At 43.8% G+C, this 18,896-nt stretch overlaps 1 protein-coding gene across 3 annotated transcripts in view; it reads left to right on the forward strand.

The window, feature by feature from the left end:
* LOC110390224 (neuronal acetylcholine receptor subunit alpha-7-like) overlaps window positions 5,898-18,896 on the forward strand; it is a 40,889-nt gene continuing 27,890 nt past the window's right edge. For 2 of the 3 annotated variants that reach the window (XM_021381459.1, XM_021381460.1), the window contains exons 1-2: window positions 6,278-8,370; window positions 18,721-18,765. In XM_021381459.1, the coding sequence (XP_021237134.1) occupies window positions 18,763-18,765 (3 nt within the window). In that variant the 5' untranslated portion in view covers window positions 6,278-8,370; window positions 18,721-18,762. Of the gene's footprint in view, window positions 6,020-6,277; window positions 8,371-18,720; window positions 18,766-18,896 lie in introns of those variants that run through there. The other variant, XM_021381461.1, reaches the window with a different exon arrangement.

Raw genomic sequence — 18,896 nt, forward strand, 5'->3', positions numbered from 1 at the left:
TTGTGATTGTATCAGCCTTTCTTATCGGACAACACTGAGCAGCCTGCAGACCAAACAGCCACTTTGCCAGCTCTGAAGCCAAACCCACGGAAGGTGCAAGGAGTGTTCTGTTGGCACAGTGAGAAGTCAGGATGCCACTCCAGCACAGAAGAGGCAAGCCAAGTCCAGAGAAACCAGGCAGACAGAGAGGGTAGAAGAGGTCTACCCTACGTGGTCAGCCCATAGCCACTTGTCAGGAGCCCTGTGTTTCTTCAGTAGGACAAGCAAACTGTTAGTAGAGGAAGCCAGTGCAACCCATCAAACCACACGCAGTACACAGGGTAGGGGTAGTGGCTTCACTAGTTTTGGTCAGATTAATGTCTTTTTATTTTTCTTTTTTTCCTACAGAGAGGTTTGGGGTCCTTTAAACATCTAATTTTAATTTTGTAGAGAGCACAGATACCTCAATCACACTCAGGTTAGCACGTCTTATGTCAGCTGCCAACTGAGGTGGCTCTCCTTGCCGTCACTGGCAGCAAGACATTCTGTGCTCGGACATAGGCATGCCCAGCTGCTGACTTGGAGCTGACATCTGACAACACCAGCTTGATCTAATCACGCTATCTCAGAAAATTCAAAACCCTTTATAGATTCCGTGATGGCTCGCAGTCAGTATAAGATAACATCTGTGTAAATCTTATCAGAGATGCCTCCCTCCTTCTAGCTGTTAAGCCACACTTTATCCAGATTCCTGGATGCAGTTATTAACTTGCTTCTAGACTTGCTCCAAGGAGATCTCTGCAGCTTAGCTACTAAAACTTGTCAGATGTTTATTTGATAACCAAATATTTCATGTTTCATTCCTACCGTCTCTGCCTAACCTGTTTGGGGCATAGCAACCTGTCTGTATTTAACAGTGCTGAAATCCTACATGCAAAGTGTGTGTGTGCAAAGAAAGATAGAGCCCAGACTGTGAGCTGGTAGCAAGGTGCCTTTTTTTATTTCTTGCAGAAATAACTCAAGGTGACCATGCGGTAGGTGGATGGAGGAGAAGAACAGCTCTTCAGATGCATTTTAGAAATAAGCCCATACAGAAGCCACTATCTTGTTTTTAGCTAAAGTCTTTTCATTTTCAGCCCTGCAGAGAAGGACTTGGGGGTCCTGGTGCATGATAAGCTGGACATGAGCCAGCAGTGTGCACTGGCAGCCCGGAAGGCCAACTATGTTCTGGGCTGCATTAAAAGAGGAGTGGCCAACAGGGAGAGGGAGGTGATTGTCCCCCTCTGCTCAGCTCTTGTGAGGCCCCATCTGGAGTACTGCGTCCAGGCCTGGGGCCCTCAGTACAAGAAAGATGTGGAGCTCTTGGAACAAGTTCAGAGGAGGCCACCAAGATGATCAGAGTGCTGGAGCACCTCTCCTGTGAAGAAAGGTTGAGGGAACTGGGCTTGTTTAGCTTGGAGGAGAGAAGGTTCCAGGGAGACCTCATTGTGGCCTTCCAGTACTTGAAGGAAGCGTACAAACAGGAGGGGGTACAACTGTTTACATGTGTGGATAGTGATAGGACAAGGGGGAATAGTTTTAAACTGAGACAGGGGAGGTTTAGTTTGGATATTAGGGGGAGGTTTTTCACTCAGGGTGGTGACACACTGGAACAGGTTGCGCAAGGAGGCTGTGAATGCTCCATCCGTGGACGCATTCAAGGCCAGGCTGGATGTGGCTCTGGGCAGCCTGATCTAGTGGTTGGCAACCCTGCCCACAGTGGGGGGGGTTGAAACTAGAAGATCTTTGAGGTCCTTTTCAACCCAGGCCATTCTATGATTCTATGATTCTATGATTTACATCGTAGGACTCCCTAATCCAGCACGAAGAACATCACACTGCTCCTTGTGGGGGATTTCCCTGATCTCACAGTAGTACATTTGAAGGGACACATATTTTGTTGTATTTCTTGTTGGAAGTGATGGTAGCATACTGCAATAGAGAAATAGTTCCTGGGCAGGTTACCTTGCAGAGCAGTTCTCAGCAACTCCATCCTAAAAAGATACAATTTTATTATAACGTATGTTCCCAGAAGAATTTTGTAGCTGCTTATGGGTCACGGTTTTCAACTGGTGAGCATTGCAGTGTGGATGTGTTGCAGACTTTGCACAGGCTGCTGTATGAGAGGAGATTCAGAGAGGTACAGAATACATTAACATAGCCCATGAATACACCTACTCTACATAAAGCTCTTCACAAAACCATAAGTGGACTTTATCCCTGCTGTAGGTTAATTGTCTTGTGCCTGCCAAATGTCTGCAAACTGCAGGAACAGCTTAGGGAACCAATTTAGGTTAGACAGAGTGTAAAGCTGAGTCACAACCTACTCCAAAATTCTGCCTACCTTGAGCAATTGCATTTCACTTAATAACTCCAGCCCAGCCCAGCAGCTTTTTTTTTAAAGCATATTTTCAAGAGAGAAATCCAGCAGCCCTGATGAGGACACTGAGATGAAACAGCTTCTGTTCTAGAAGCTTACAACATTCCTTGCTGGAAATCATGTTCTGTTCCCAGATTTTATTTTGCTTGTTTGTTTTTAATTTCTGGTCCCACATATAGCCAGCTTTGGTGCCTTTTCCACAAAGTAGAGACCTTCAGTGTATAGTGCACATGCCCTCAAAGTCCTCAGTACTTGTTATTCCTTCCACCAGAAACAGAACTTAGAAATCAAGTTCAATCATTTTTAAAAAAAAGGTTTTCTCTTTTTTTTTAAAAAATGGAATTCTTCTATTTCAGTCTGTTACCATTGCTACTTGTGTGTTCACTGAGAATTATTTCCTACTGTTTCCTATACAGAGAGTTCTGTACACCCCCCCTATACACAGGGGACACTGGCTGAGGCAGTGGAACATTTTCTACTCAAAGTGGGTAGCTTTTTTACTCAAAGATCCTACGTCTAGAAAACATCATTCTTAATGTCCATGCCAGTTACTTGTACTTCTCCTGTAACATACATAGCCAAGCAAATCTGGCATTACCTTTTGGAGACTGACCTGGCAACCTTAAGTTTTGACACCCAACTTTCAGCCTAATTGAAAAGATGAATCAATGTATTAGGGACCAGGGAGCTCACAGTGACTCTGCTTTGGATCAGGTTTCTGTGTCTGAGGGGTAGGCAATGGCAAAGCTCATTCTACCAATATTCCTGAGAGATCCAGACTTCCCCATCTCCAGCAAACTCTCCACTTAGAACAGAGATGTAGTGTCACAACGCATTAGCACAAGCATTTGAAGGGAAAAAAGCAGCAATCTCTCTGGAGTAGGAGACATTAAGTATTTGAAAATTACAATTTAAAGAAAATGTCTATGAAAACACAGGTCTGACTTGCCAGCCACCTCATTTCCTACTCCAAAGCAAATGTAGCAGAGAAATGGTGTTCTGATTGGACTTACCAGGTCTCTGTAATGCCAGCAGCAGCCATGGCTACATCCCAGGAGACCCCAAGATGTTCACTGCTTCTGAATCTCTGTAATTTTGTTCACTTAAGCGGGAGCACACGAACATGTGGCTATCCACACCAATTCAGCCAGGCTATGTACAGATCAGCTAAGGATACCTTAACAATTTTGGATACAAAAGGTAGCAAAGTAACAGGACCTCATTGCAGAGGGGAGAGTTGAGGATAGGACAAATAAACCAGGTGTAAGAAGAGCAGTATTATGCAGTGAAGTGCTGTAAGCTGTGCTCACAGTGTGAAGACATCTTCCTTAAATACTCAGGGTTATGCTCAAGTCTCTCTCAGTCAGACCTCTCTGAATGAGCTCTTTTAATGCACCACAACAGTGATGGTATCAGGGCACTCAGCAGCCCACCTGTCTACCAGAGCCTGGAGAAGGTACTTCTCTGTTGCAAAAGCTGAGGTAGACAGTTTAAAAGGAACACTGGAGGCAACCATTACATAAGCACTCAGGATGAGGGCAGAAGTGCAGACAGTCATTCTTTCCCTAAAGCACAGGAACATGGAGAAGGGAGCTGGGGGAGCATGCTGGGTGAGTGAAAGGACAGCAAATTTGCTCAAATCATAGAGCCTTTTTCCACTAGACAATGTGGTGTGGTTTTCACTGGTTTCCTTCTTGCAGAGGGATCTTACAAGGGAATTGGGGTGTGCTGAGGCACTGGAAAGCGAATGCCAAGAGGACCTAAATTCATGCCTTGCAGGAAAGCTTACTTAAGCTGGTGAAGCAGAGAAACTGTGGCCAGAACTGCTTGTTGCAGATGGTAAAACATGGCATCCAGTGTGTCAGCAAGGGCTATCAGAGCAGCTCTAAAGCATCTCGTCCCCTCGTACCCCATGACCACGTCATGTATTATTCAAGAGAAGAAAGGGTCCACAGAGGTGATATGTCAGTGCAGCTCACCAAATCAAACAGAAATGCTCTTCCTTCTCATTAACCTGGCACTGCCATGCTCATAAGCCACAAAACTCCCTTTAGTATCAGGAAAACAAACAGAACATGAATTCAACAGATTTATAAATTGAACCAGCTTTAAAAGGCCTGGCTCCTGTATTTGAGAGATGCCTGTTCCAGGCTTACAGGGCTTGCTGAGCACAGTAACAAGCTGAGGAAGGGGAAAGCTGACTCTTAGGGTTTGCTTGGACTGTCAAAAAGGCATTCATAGTAACTACTGTGAGAGCTGTCCTGGCCTCAGTGTGAAGAGCTCTGGTCAGGAGTTTAAAAGAGTCGTGCACACAGAGACCAGGAGCTGCAGTGGAGTAAAAATGCTTCAGTCCAAAGTAATAACAATTCAGAGTGTAGATTCCCTCTCAGGGGTTGGTTTTCCACAGATCAGGGAATACACACTCATGTTGACAGGAGTGATTTGGCCTCAGGGAGCTGCAGCCCATGACACTCACCCTGTCTGATGCACCTCTCAGTAATGCTCAGGCTGCCACCAGCCAGAGCACCAACACCTGCACCATCTGGGGGACTTGAGCTCCTGGGCAGCATGTCCCAGCAAACTGCTGGCTTTCCCAGGGAAGAGACCTGATCCATCGCTGCTACATCCATGGTAGTTGTGGCCCGGAAGCACAGCAACAACACTTACACGAACTCTCTCTGCACCCACTACAAAGCTGGGGAGTGAATACATAGGGGCATTATGCAATTTAAGCACATATTGAAGTTCTGCTAGTCATTAACAAGTTTATGCGTCTGCTCAGCATCTTCTGTGTTGAGGTTATTCCCACGGGAAGACAAGTTAAGCATCTAACACCCTAAGTTCAATATCACAATTATACATACCTATCAAATATTCTAGCCTTCATACCACCACCTCATTTGGAAAAAAGGCAAGGGAAGTAACCCAAAGCCTGGAGAGACTGCCACATAAAACTGAAGTGACTATGAAGAAGGCTTTTTACTACTTCCTGAGCACACACATAGAAATGCCTGATACATTTGCTCTAAGTAATAAGTATACCTGTTTGCTCATGCTGGCTAAACACACGGTATATCTAAGTAATACCAGTGCTGGCACCCTGCAGTCCATCACTAGGAAATAAGAACAAACAAAGAAGAAAAGCTCTCTTACTGCCTTCCATCAAGCTGTCTGGAACCACTGACCATCGTCAGGAATGAGGCCCAAATTTGAGGGACTCTTACTCTGAGCCCAAAAGACTGTTCAGTAGTTCCCAAGTGTTAGTAGATAGTTAGAGCATTAATAATTATTCTCTTTAGAAGCTCATCAGTGACATATGCAGAAAAGACATGTCTATCACAGCTATATTAGAATTTTGGGGAACTTTTGGGAAATCCTTTTGAATTACTGACGTATTAAGAAGCATTTTTTGCTAAACAGGCAAATGATGGGGACGGCATGACCAGCCTGAGTGACAGCAACCTTCTTTCTTTTTCCCTAGTCTCTCAGCAGGGTGAAAGCCAGAGACGCTTGTACAGAGATCTGCTGAGAAACTACAATCGTCTGGAGCGCCCAGTCATGAATGACTCCCAGCCCATTGTAGTTGAGCTTCAGCTTTCTTTACTGCAGATAATTGATGTGGTAAGTTGCTGGCTGTTTCCTACTGCACCCATTCAGCATAACTAATCTGACCTCTCGTGTAGGTGCCACACATTTCCTCTTAATCAGGCTGTCAGAGGTGAGAGCAGACTGGCTTTGACTGAGCATTCTCCCTAAGTGCTGGAGTACATGTTTTGACACTTTGAAAGAGTGAATATCCTCCTAGAAGCACAATCATCTCTGATACAACATAAGCTGCAAGAAGATTATGTAGTTTTTCATTTATTTTAAAGTGAAAAAAGGAATGCAGTAGTTTAGAAGCCATGTGTCATTACAAATTATTAATACATTCTTCTCAGAGCCATGCAGGATGCAATCACTGAAGACCATGTGCAGTGTTAAAAGCCAACATCACTGCAGTTACACCTGTTCTTTAAACATTATAGTGGCATTGACCTCGTCTCCCATTACGTCTTTATCATGCACTACAGTTGAAAGATTCTGCCTTGAGATGAGGTTAGAAATGCATAAAAGCAAAAGCTGGAGGCGTAGCCCTCTAATTGTCTTTACTGACCTCTCTGCAACGTATATTTCAGGTCTGGAGATTTGAGCCATGGAGGATTTCAATGTAATAAACTGAGTTCAAATCCCTTTTTCATCCTGAAGAGGATTCTATATGATGAAATATGCTATATAGAATTTATTTCACATACATGGAAAAAAAACAGTCAAGAGGACAGTTTGGGCCACTTTTAGCTTGTCAAAGCAACAAACAGCTGAACAAATTAGTGCTCCTTCCTTCATCCTATTTTTTCCATAGCCATATGGGATGGTTTCTAGTGCACTGTCACTGCTGGGGAGAGAACAATGAGGAGAGAGAAAAACTTCCAAATATTGTGCATTTGCAGACCAATTTGACAGAGGTCTCAAACATTTCAACTTTTTAAAATACCCATGACCTTTTTGAAAGTGTGTAACTCGCTAGGCGCTCTCTCTGGGGGGCCAAGCAGGCCCCTGGTGCTCTGGCCCCACAGCGTCATGCAGCACCAGTGCCAGGACCAGCCTGTTGTGGTCCTCCTGGGGCAGGCAGCAGCCACTCAGGCAGGATAAGCTGCTTTCTCTTTTGACACATTACCAAATGCACTGAGCTGGAATAGAGAGATCAGTACCCTTAGCTGAAGTCACTCATTCATGGCAAGAGCTCACAAACCTCTTCATGAACGAAAGAGCAGATAAATCCTCCAGCTACTTTCAAGTAAATTTCAGTGAGCAATTCCAGGTTTAGCAGAGGCATCTTAGCTCTAAAGATCTTGCTTCAAACATTCTTTTTCCGACAGTGTTTTCATGCGGTAATTTGAAGGTTAGGGGTAGCAGGGGGGACTTTTCAGCCTTCAGGCTGTGACTGTACATTTTCAAAGTCAGTCAGTCAGTCAGAGGGAAGAGTTACATAAAACCTTTTTTCAGCTGGGTTTCACATGCACATGTGAAATACATCTTTTCAGCAGACAACATTTCTTTAAGTACCCTATCTGTGTTATGTCAATGTCCGTTGCAACCAATTTAATTCCTCTATTGCTTTTTGGTTGCCTACAGTAGGAAAGGGGTCATCTAGATGGTCATACATACATAGAAATACAGCTTTGTTTCCCTCTGTCTCTGCACACACTACAGATGCTGTAAGTTCTTCAGCTCAGAGCATTAGTGACTTGTCCCAGGCTCACGATCTTGCAACCTGCAATCACGGTAATGTAGAGTAACCTGAAATTTGTCTTCTACACAATGTGAAAAAGGTGTCTGTCTCCTCCAGGGAGGAAAAGAAAATCCTTTGTATATGGACTAAAGTGTCCTAATTCGCACCATACAATAGCAGAAGAATCCATATCAGAGATGTGAGTTGAGCACAAGTTGCTTATCATCATAGGAGCTGCATGGGGACATCTGCATAGGAACAGATAGATACTGAACTACTCTCTGGTTGGGTGTAGGAAGTGTTCTCGTTTGGGGCTGAGGGAGAAATATTCCTCCCTTCTTTACACAAGGCATTTCAGGTGATCATTTCTCTTCTTGGCCATCCTGGGAGCTGCACCGTGTGCTACCTCCAGGAGTGGAAACATTGTCCAGGACGTCAGTGACAATGTGACTGGCACTCAAGTTCCTGCGGTAGAAGGATAGAAGGGCCACTGTGACATCAACAAGTGGCTGAACCGATCAGTTTGAAAATCCACAGAACACCGTTCCCATGGGGTCCAATACCCAAAATAGGAAGTGGTACATGAATACAATATCAGGAAGCAAGTCCTTAGTGTGGACACTGCAGCTCAGCTTCCACTGCTGGAAGAACAGATTGCAGAAACTGGATGCTCCAGGTGCTGAAGGAAACACCTGTTTAAGAGGTGGGTTGCGATGTAAAGAGCAGCAGGCAAGGTACAAAGGATCGGTAACCTCTGTTAGCTAGGTGCATCATAAGGCCAGCCAAGGAGTGTCTCACTCAGACAAGAAGCCAGTGGTGGGCAGACGCTGCATCCCCTGCTGCAGTGTGTGAGAGAAAGCAATATGAAGAGGAGAGCAATTCCCCTGTTTTGTGGTTGCATGGAAGGAGTAAGGGTTGTGTCACTGATACAGAAATTTCCCCTTTACCCTTGCCAAGGCCTGGCATCTTATCTACCACACATCTAGCAGGAACAGCCTCATGGAGTGCCTCCAGAAGTCTGTTTCCTACATGTACTGTATTATAACAAAATCAAGTCTAAATTCACCTGCAGCCAGCCTTTCAAAAACAGCGTTGATGGCTATCTACATAGATTCACCTTGCTACACAGAGAGGAAAGAAGCTCTAATATCACTGCCTATGACTGGTGACTTAAAATGACTCCTCATATTCTCTCATCTGCTCAAAGAGAATTGCACGACCCCCTTGGATTAAGTTTCCTGATGCTACCAGCTTGTATTAGCCTGCATACGATCTGTGTGAATTTTAGCACTTAAAGCCCAAAGCCAGCCACCATATTCAAAACCTTGAAGAACACATTCTCTGCTTTTCACAGAGACAAATGCAAGTGAAGGACATCCTTCTCTTACATGGCCTGGGTTGCTATGTCCAAGGATCACTCTTGCTTGAGGCCTCCACATCCCCTAGGGTGTCAGGCACTTCCCTGTGGTGGATTTGTCTGGTGAACCCTCCCAGGGATCACTGCTGGGCCCTGCTAGGCCCTGACAGCCCAAGGAAGGGTAGAGCACATCCAAGAGTACCTGGAAAAAGATTCCTCTTCTTATTTTGTCTAACAGCCCAGCCCATCAGTCAGACTAGACAAATCAAGAGATGAGACGTTTTTTACAGGGAAGAAATTGCAGGCTTTTTCACTGGGGTCTGATAGGTAGAAAATATTTGTCATCATGGATAGTGGTGTTGATTGTTCCTGCTGGCACCTGCAGGGAACCTCATCTGAGGGGATCTACATCCTTTAGGTCAGAGCATGGTGAGACATCTTAAAAAAGTACCTTTTTTTTTTTCAGCTTTCTGTCTGCTAGTGATACTATTTACCATTATCTTCAGGTCTGTGCATCAATACTACTGCAACAATTTCCTCACTGCCGTTTGTTATTCTGAGGAAAAGCTTGTTTGATTAGCTTTCTAGGACATGTTTCCTCAAAGTGCAAGTTTAAAAGTGCTATGAAAAAAAAGAAACCCAACAGCCAACTAACAGAACTGTATGATGAATAAAACTGAAGCAAGTATCACAGACTTTAAAAGAATCCATATAAAGAGCCTAATTTTAAGAAGAGTATTTCAAAGCGGCTGCACAGTGCTGCAGAGATAATAAATGACTCAAAAGCCCTTTCTGAAGTCAAACACACCTCCAAATTTCCAGGAACTGTGTTGATGCCCTTCAGGCAATACACAGCTAAACGCATTCTTTTGCCTCGGTGAGAAAGAGGGAGGGCATAGCCACCACTCTGACATTGTTGTCTCCTGCAGAGCCACCCAAAGTTCTGGCTGTGAATCTTCTCCCACATCATGGATTCCTCTACTGCCTTTCTGCCTTGTGTTCACTCTTCCATTTGCAACTGATCCAGAAAATCTTCCCAGCATTTGCCGGGTTGCCCAAGTTTGCAATGCCACCTGGTTGTTAATGCTTTTGTCACAACTTCCTCCTGTTTCTGAGAGATTGGCAGTGGGAAGAAACAAAAATACTGAGAAAAAAAACCCCACCAGCCACTGAAGAGTCATTTGGCACTTCCAGAGGCAAAAAATCCATTACTTTATTTGTAGCTACTAATCCCAAGCAAACACTATATATGGAAAATTTAGTGTGTACTGTTTTGATTTGACTGAACCACACATAGAAGGAGCGTACATTCTACAGACTGCAGGATCATCCCAATCCTGATAACGTGCTGGCAAACAATCCTACGTAAGCTGCAGATTTTGATGCTGCTTGAAGCTTCTGACTGGTTTGGAAAGAAGCAAGACAAGATCACAGAATAATTTAGTCGGGCAGTAAAGAGCAAATATTCAGATTGTCTCCTGAAAACCAGAACTGTGCATATTGTGAGTTTCTGGGGGAGGGAAATTACAGGAATCATCTGCATGAACCTTCTCTGAGCACTCGGGTGCAATTATTACTGCTATAAACAGTGGTTTTAAACTATCTTAGCAGCCCAGAACTTTTAACCTTCTCTACCACAAAGGTATCAAACTGCCAGATTCAAGCTTTAGTTCACACTGTTGTGGTTTTGTGTTGTTCTTGTTATTATTTGGTTGGTTTAGTTAGTTTGTTTAAAGAAATTGATTGGTGAAACAACAGTTCTCCATTGCAAGCAGCTCTTCATGTCAGAGGTGCCCTCATCTGCCAGCTCAGTTTCCAGGTGATCTGCTCCTCACGTACTAGGACCTTGAATTCAGCCCCTAGTGGCCGGCTGGTGTAGAGTGAGCTCTTTGCTGGAGCTTGCTCCCTTTGCATGAAAATTGCTGAAGTGAATGTCTGCCTGTCAGTAGCCTGTACCACCAGGTGAAGGTAAAAGGACATGGGGAAAGTGAAGGCCAGCTCCGTGGCACCTGCTGTCTGACACAGATCTCCCAATGTCAATTTACTCTCAAAATCTCTGTCAGTTCTGAACGTTTTAGAGGCTCATCTCCTTGCTTTTAAGTTCCTGTGTTTTGTAAGATGTAAGACAGAGAAGGGCCCTGTAAACTCAGGTGGCTTATGAAAGAAACTCTACTTTGTACTTTTTGCAAGGTTGGCAGAGGACAAGAAATGCCGAGTGGCTGTGGGTGCTGGTATTACTGGTGGTAGTACTCCTGTCAGCAGAGCCGAGAAAGATGGCAGCCCAGCTATGCTGGTTTTGCAGGTGAATTGAACAACTAGAAACCTGAACAGTTATGTTTCTATCTCTAATTCTCCTCTCCATTCCTAAATTGTCTTTAGAGCAACTAGATCATTCCCTCTCGATCCACATTCTGGCACAGTCATATGGCCAAATATCTGCACAGCAAACCCGGGTCAACTCACAAGTGATTCAACAAAATAAATATAAATACGCCAGTATACATAAGCAGCCATTGACATATTATTCCTAATATAGCATCAGAATTCACTAGATTAAACCATAATCCTGATAGTACATCCTGTACAAATCTTTTCAGGATAGATATCTTCACCAGCATAAGCATGACCTCTCAAGACTGAAACAAAGAACACATAACAGACAGAGATGTAATCAGAGATGTAATAAGAAAAGGATTATTAAATAGATATTCTGTATTTTATTTATTTTCAAAGCATCAGTAAACTAGGGAGAAAAACTCTTTCAGCCCTTCTGGATCTTTCTTTTTTTTTTTCCCTTCTCTTTTTCTGTCCTATTGTTGCCTTTCCATTTATTTGTGGGCTTTCTACATAGCCTTTCTGAGCTATATTTATTGTTTCTCCTTGTACAGACCCACTTTACAAAACAATATCTTTTTCCAGAAAGATTTTTCTCCACCAGAAGCTGCATTCTCCTTTTGCAAGAGTCAATTCACTGAGGCCAGTGCAGGGAGACTGAAGCAATTGGTGTTACTGAGGAGAAAATTTGGACGTCATTATAAAAGCTGAAAGTCTGTAATTAGTGTCATGAAAAATAGTCATTAAAATTCCAAGCAGAAAAATTACAGAAATGTTGGTAGACCAATAGATTCATTAAAGTTAAATCCCAAACTCTCTCTTCTGGTCATATAGCTCACTTACTGTGACCAATTTTGAACTCTGAGAAGAAAAATTAAGTAAATTGTCCTATTCATTAACATAGATGAAGCTTCAACAGTAGGAATGCCAGGGCTCATTGAGTCATGAGTGAGTATTTTGGCTGCCTTCTAAGAGCCAGCATTATGGAAATGCTAGTCTTACTAAGCCAATTAAACTTTTGAATTTGCTGGCACAGTGAAGTTAGGCACCATGGGAATTATGGCTTTCTGTCTGATATGTCTTTGCCCACATGCTTGCATTAAGTATTACCATGAAGGCTTAATTACCTGCCTTTTAACGTAGTGCTTTTTTCATTGCCTTCTGCCTAGCTCACTGCAAAGCCAGTGGATGAAGCTCATCTTGTAAGCAGTAATTCAACAGCACGTTTGCTCTGTTTTTCAGCATGGTTCTCCAAGCTCTGCTTGGTGGCTGCAGCTGTAGCAAGAAATTGATTTCCTTGTGGGTCTTTCTGTGATGCTGATCCATCTGTTTCACAGTAACTAACCAGTATTCCGCCTGTGTGGTGAAAAGCCCTGTTTGAAGAGGTGGGAATTTTAGCCAATGCGTACTCCTTAATCTTCTGTAAATAATTTTGAGCCATCAAGGATTTTAAAGTGTCCCTAGCACTTGTGACTGTGACTCTACGAGCTGCTAAGGAGCAAAAATTATATAACTTGAAATTTTGCCTGATTATTACTAAGGAGATTGATCGCAGTCACAAGGAAATAAACTCATCCTTTGGAGAAGCAACCAGCTGCCTGAAATGTATGGCACTTTCCACATCTCCTTCCAGTAAGGGCAGCAGAGTCCACAGAAATCAGACTTCTCCTGGCTATGCCTCACCAGGGGCTGTGGAAACTGGCAGAGGACAGGGGCACTGCAAATGGTCACCTTTCCAAGACACGAGATACAATAAGGCATTCTAATCAAGGCTGTCATCATGTCCTTGGACCCAGCATTTCTTAGTGTTTCAGTGTTTGACAGGCTTGTATCCTAACACTGTATTCTCTTAACTCCAGAGAGACTGTCACTACAGTTCCTAGGTAAAAACCTTTTCTCCCTATTTCTCTTCCCTGACCAAAGGCTTTAAGTGCTTCCTTATATTTCAGAACAGGCGTATGTCTGTCATAGCAGCATGTGAATACAGGAAGAAAATGTAAAGGCATCCTTACATGCAGCCTGGGAGTGAGATCTTGATGAGTATTCAGGGCTGGCCTACTGGGGACCTTTCTCTGCCTTTCACTGCTTTCCCTGTGATTTCAAATGCTGAAAAAGGCTATTAATAATGAATAGCTTGGAATAACAATTCCTGTCTAGTCCTGTTTATTGGAACATATGCCAACAGAGCACAAAACACATGGAGGCTATTTCAGGATGAGAAACCCACCCTGGAGAATATGCAGAACACCTACATACTGTATGTGGATGGCTTGGGATTTCAGTGGAGGACTGTCTGCTTTTAGGCTGTGACATAACATACTTTCCCCCAGGAACTGGGCATGCACATCAGTTTATCCAAGTAGTCAATTCGAGAGCAACCCTGTACTGGAAAGACACGTGAAACCTGTTGTCCTAGCTCTTGGAGCTTCTGAGGGAGACAGAAAAATAGAATCATTTGAGTTGGAAGAGACCCATTAAAGCCATCTAGCCCAACTCCCCTGCAGTGAACAGGGACACTAACAGCTCAATCAGGTGCTCAGAGCTCCATCCAGCCTGAGCTTGAATGTCTCCAGGGATGGAGCATCTACCACCTCTCTGGGCAACCTCTGCCAGTGCCTCACCACCCTTACTGTAAAAAACTTCTTCCTTATGTCCAATCTAAATCTTCTCTCTGTTAGTTAGTTTGAAACCATTCCCCCTTGTCCTATCACAACAGGCCCTCCTAAAGAGTCTGTCCTCTTCCTTCTTATAGCCCCCCTTTAGATACTGAAAGGCTGCTACTGGATCTTCCTGTAGCCTTCTCTTCTCCAGGCTGAACAGCCCCAGCTGTTCTGGACATGCTCCAACAGGTCCACATCTCTCCAATACTGAAGACTCCACATCTGGATGCAGTACTGCAGGTGAGGTCTCACCAGCACAAAGAGGGGCAGGATCACCTCCCTCACCCTGCTGTCCACACCATTTTTGATACAGCCCGGGATACAAATGGAATATTGCTGGCTCATGTCCAGCTGCCATCCGTCACTACCCTCAGGTCCTTTTCACCAGGATTGTGCTCCTTCCTGACATCCCCCAGCTTGTACTCACAGTGTGGGTTGCCACAACTCAGGTGCAGACCTTGCACTGGGATTTGCTGAATCTCATGAGGTTCTCCTGAGTCCACAGCTTGAGCCTGTCTGGATCTCTCTGAATGGCATCCCATCTGTCAGGTATGTTGACCGCACCACACAGCTTGGTGTCATCCACAAACGTGCTGCGGGTGCACTCGATCCCACTGTTGATGTCAGTGAAGAAGATGTTAAAGATCACTTATCCCAGTACATACCCCTGAAGGAACATCTGTGAAACAGTGGGACAAAGCTCCTCCCAGCATGGGGATGTGGTGCCTGGAATGTGCAGGTCTGTGCTGAAGGGCTTGAGGCCAAACAGGGTCAAAAAGAGTGCTGGAGACGATTACATGGCACACTTCCCAGTTGTTCTGGTCTTCAGGTGCTGCTGAGTGGCTGCATTGAAGAAAAAATTAAGTTTCCCAAGGTATGCACCTACAGCCACAGTCTGTAGCTGAAGGCCATGCTGCATGTACGATGCAAGCAAGCTTGCATTACATGGCCATTCTTCACTGCAGCAGCAGTATGAATTGGTAACAATGGGAAAGAAAGCTAGTATTGCATGGATCTGTGGGACTCAGTCACCAACAGTGTGAGCCACAACTCCTCAGTGTTTCCTCCTCACTGAGTGGAGCATCGTGGACCTCTTCTTCTGGGGAAGAAAATACTGCAGGAGTGTGGCCAGAGGCCACAAGACTGTACAGCCCCTTACTGCTACCCAGGACAAAGGCCAAAGGCAGGCTGGGCTAGTTGCTCCAGGGGAATGACATGTACCTCATCAAGGCAGGAGAAGAGACCAGGAAAACTGTCACCTCAAGGAAAGACCAGTGGAAAGAGATAGAAATATGGCTCAGCCTTAGGGGAAATATACTTATGAGAAATAACATCTAATCTTTCAAAGAAGTGAAGGCCCACACCAATAAAATGAGAAAAGAAGGAGGGAGTGTGTGTTCAGTTATGAGCTCTTAAATACAGGGGCTGCTCCAAAAGTAATGCTTCCTATTTTATTATGTCAGCCCGTTACATCAGAGGCAGATGTTGGTGGTATGGCAGTAGAGGTTGAACCTTCCAGTAACGTGCCAATATCCAGTTACATTTTGTTGCTGTCTGACAAAATGATGTCTGACATGGGAGTGCACATGAAGCAAAGGTGTGACATTGAGTTCCTTATGTGGAAAAAAATGACACCCATTGACATTTGCTGACACTTACTGAATGTTTATGGAGATCAGACAGTGGATGTGAGCACAGTGAGGCAGTGGGTGATGCGTTTCAGCAGTGGTGACAACAACAGGGGCCACCTCTGCTGGTGCAAATTGTTACAAGTGCAGCATGCAGGCTCTTGCTCATCACTGGTGGAAGTGCAAAAGCTAATGGTGGTGACTGTGTTAAAAAGGAGAGTTTTGAGGAAAATACTCCAGCTGGTAGGTTTTGAGTGTTTTCATTCATGCAACACGTTAAAGCTTTTTTAATTAGTCATCTGAAGGTTTTGGGCAGATGGGTATTTCAGCAGTTTAAAGGACTGACAGCTGCAGACACAGGCAGAACCTACAAGCTTTTGAAGGCCATCCCATTTCCTTTTGATTTTCTTGATCAAAATCCAGTGTAGAGAATGATACCACTGCTAACAAAACTTTCCAACTCTCCAAGTCAGTGGAATTCTTTCTTGACTAGATCCCTCCTACAAATTCAAGAACATAAGCAGTATTAAAAAAAAAACCCTTCTATCACCTCTAAGAATTACCTGTTCGATTTGGGATTTTTCTGCTCAATATCTTGCAGTAAATCAATGGCAGAATCAGTACTTTCTGTGAGAGGGAGAGGATTAATGATGTCAGTCAGTCACCTCTTAACAAAGGCCTTGTTGCAGAGATGACACATCACTGTATGATGTGATTACTGAACCAGGAAGGCCTTTGGATTTTTTTGTCCATGTGTTATGACCTAGATAATTGTATGGCTGAGGGCAATCATATTTTGTCTGGATGTTGGTCTGGCAAGGGTGAGTCTACTGACAGGCACTGGTGCAAAAGAAAAGCAGACCTACACATATTGTAAGCTTTAAATTGACAGCAGTGAAAACAAAACCAAACTAAAACATTCATGTATCCTAGCACATGTACTGAAACAAACCTCTGAGGCTGAAGGAGTAATCAAATGTCCAAAACAGAAGGCTAACTGGGCTGCAGCTGAATATAGAAAATACAACCCAGATAAAGAAAGGAAGGATTTAGAGGAAAACGTTGTACTGGCCAGTGACCACAGAACTAGTTTTTCAAGTATTTTTAAATACCAGGAGCAAACTGATTTGCCTGAGCTGAGCATTTGCAGCCTGGGAGAATACCCAGAGGAGTGCTGGAAGGCATCTCTGGGGGCTTGTCATCTCGTCCCTCACCTGGGATCTTGGCAGGGCTGCTTTCATTCCTTTGCTGTAGGGAGAGCTGAGAGCTGAGAGTCTGTCAAAAACAGAGGGAAGGTCATCTCCAGGGCTGACAGTGCCAAGTGAGGCATGGACCATGCAAAGCAAAAGCAGTGCTGGGTTATTCAAGTTTTCTTTTAACAGGAAGGCACTTTCATGACTAATCTTAAATTCCTTTGCACAAATCCATGACACATCTGAGAGAGCTGTTTCCAGCGCTTCCCAAGTTGGAGAATTAGCTTTTATCTAGGCCAAATAGTACCTGACAGTGACCTCCTGAGACAACATAAGGCATACGCACTCTCATGATTATCTGTATGTATCTTTGTAGTAGAGAAGTATGGTCCCTCCCATGCTTAAGACTCTCAAACATGTACACACTCCACAGCTCCTAATTCCTGGGCAACCAGCCCAGAAACACCTCCTACCTTAAGAACCCCTTGCACTTAAGGTAAGGATTCAGACTTCCACAGCCTGGGCAGCCTGAGGATATACTCTTTGCATGGCCTGGCTCCTCAGAGTTCTTATTTGGAAGGGTCTTACCAAGAGAGCTACGTCTGGACAAATAGGAACCTGAACTTCAACATATGCCTACCCAGTGTAAAATGATGCCTTTATGCTCCTTTGGAACTGGCTGCTGCATTTTTTTTTTATTATTTTGCAAACTCAGATGCTTGTTTAGAAAACTTTTTGTTCTATCCTGTGATAAGAAGGACCTGTCAGGTTGCATCTTTTGCTGAATACATATATAGCATTTTCTGGGATTTGCTTTCCATAAAGCCTTTGAGAACGTAGAGGCCTGAAGGCGAAGATGAGAATAGATTCTGAATGGCCATGAAAACAGCCTGAAGTGACACTTCTCTCCCCCAAGTCTGAAAGAGACATAAGTAGTCCAAAGCTCTGGTTAGACTTTGTGCTCTTGCTGACTGTGATATCAAAAAGCAAGAAAGGAAGACCATGCAGGATGCAGTTATACTCCAGGTAAACATGTGAAAACTCTAATAGGCAAGTTCCTCTTTGACTATAAAATAAACCTGGCAAGTAGGACAAACATAGTTGTCAGAGTAGCCTTATGAAAAGTGGACAAAATGTACCCAAAGTAATGTGTTTAAGGCTAACTGAAATACCAATATGATGTGCAGTCGGTAATAAACTGCTTTAAGTCAAAGCTACTTACCAAAGTCATTAGCATCTGAATAAGGCTGCAGCCCCCTAAGGAGGCTTCTTCATTTCTGTCATGAGATAGAGCTGCTTCCCTATAGCCTCTACATGCTGGTATGTGAACATACAGAGCCCTGCTCTGCGCAGGCACCTCATGAGCTCCCTTTCAGTTGCCTGTGGCTTGCTGTCACATGCTCGCATTTCCTCAAGCCCAGTCCTTCCAATTCAGCCTGAGCTAAGCGATAGATTGCCAAGACTACAAAGAAAGAGTGCTCCCGCTGTTTTGCAGCAGCAGTAAATGTGATATAAACTCACTCAAGTTACCACATGTTGTATAGTACCAGAAATACCTTGCTTTGCCCAACTAGACAAAAGGAAAATTATGTGTATTTGGTAAGCAATCCAGTTGTCTCCAGCAAAATAACAGTCATTGCCTATTTTCTTAACTTCTGATGTTGATTAATTATGATAAATTCAGGAGGTCTGTCCTTTTAAAAGATAGAAAGAGCCATTATTGTCTCAGTCATGTAATGCAGTTGAATAATTTTGCACTGAGCTCACAATCTACTCCAGAAAGTTTGTATTTAAGCCAAGAATGTGGGTTTTCAAAGGAACTCTTCCACCTGTAGTTCACGAGTCTCATCTCTTTTTCTCTCTTTCTTTTCCTTCTCTAAGGATGAGAAGAATCAGGTGTTGATTACAAATGCTTGGCTGCAAATGGTGAGTAACCTGTGTAAGTAAAGAATAAATCCTTTCTCATAGCAAACTATTGAATGTGATTTCTTAGCTGGAAAGAGAGATTGCTGCCTTTTAACTTGTCTGTAATGTGAAATAAGCAAGCACTCAGAGTT

The sequence above is a fragment of the Numida meleagris genome, chromosome Z, assembly GCF_002078875.1.
Source record: "Numida meleagris isolate 19003 breed g44 Domestic line chromosome Z, NumMel1.0, whole genome shotgun sequence".
NCBI lineage: Eukaryota > Metazoa > Chordata > Aves > Galliformes > Numididae > Numida > Numida meleagris.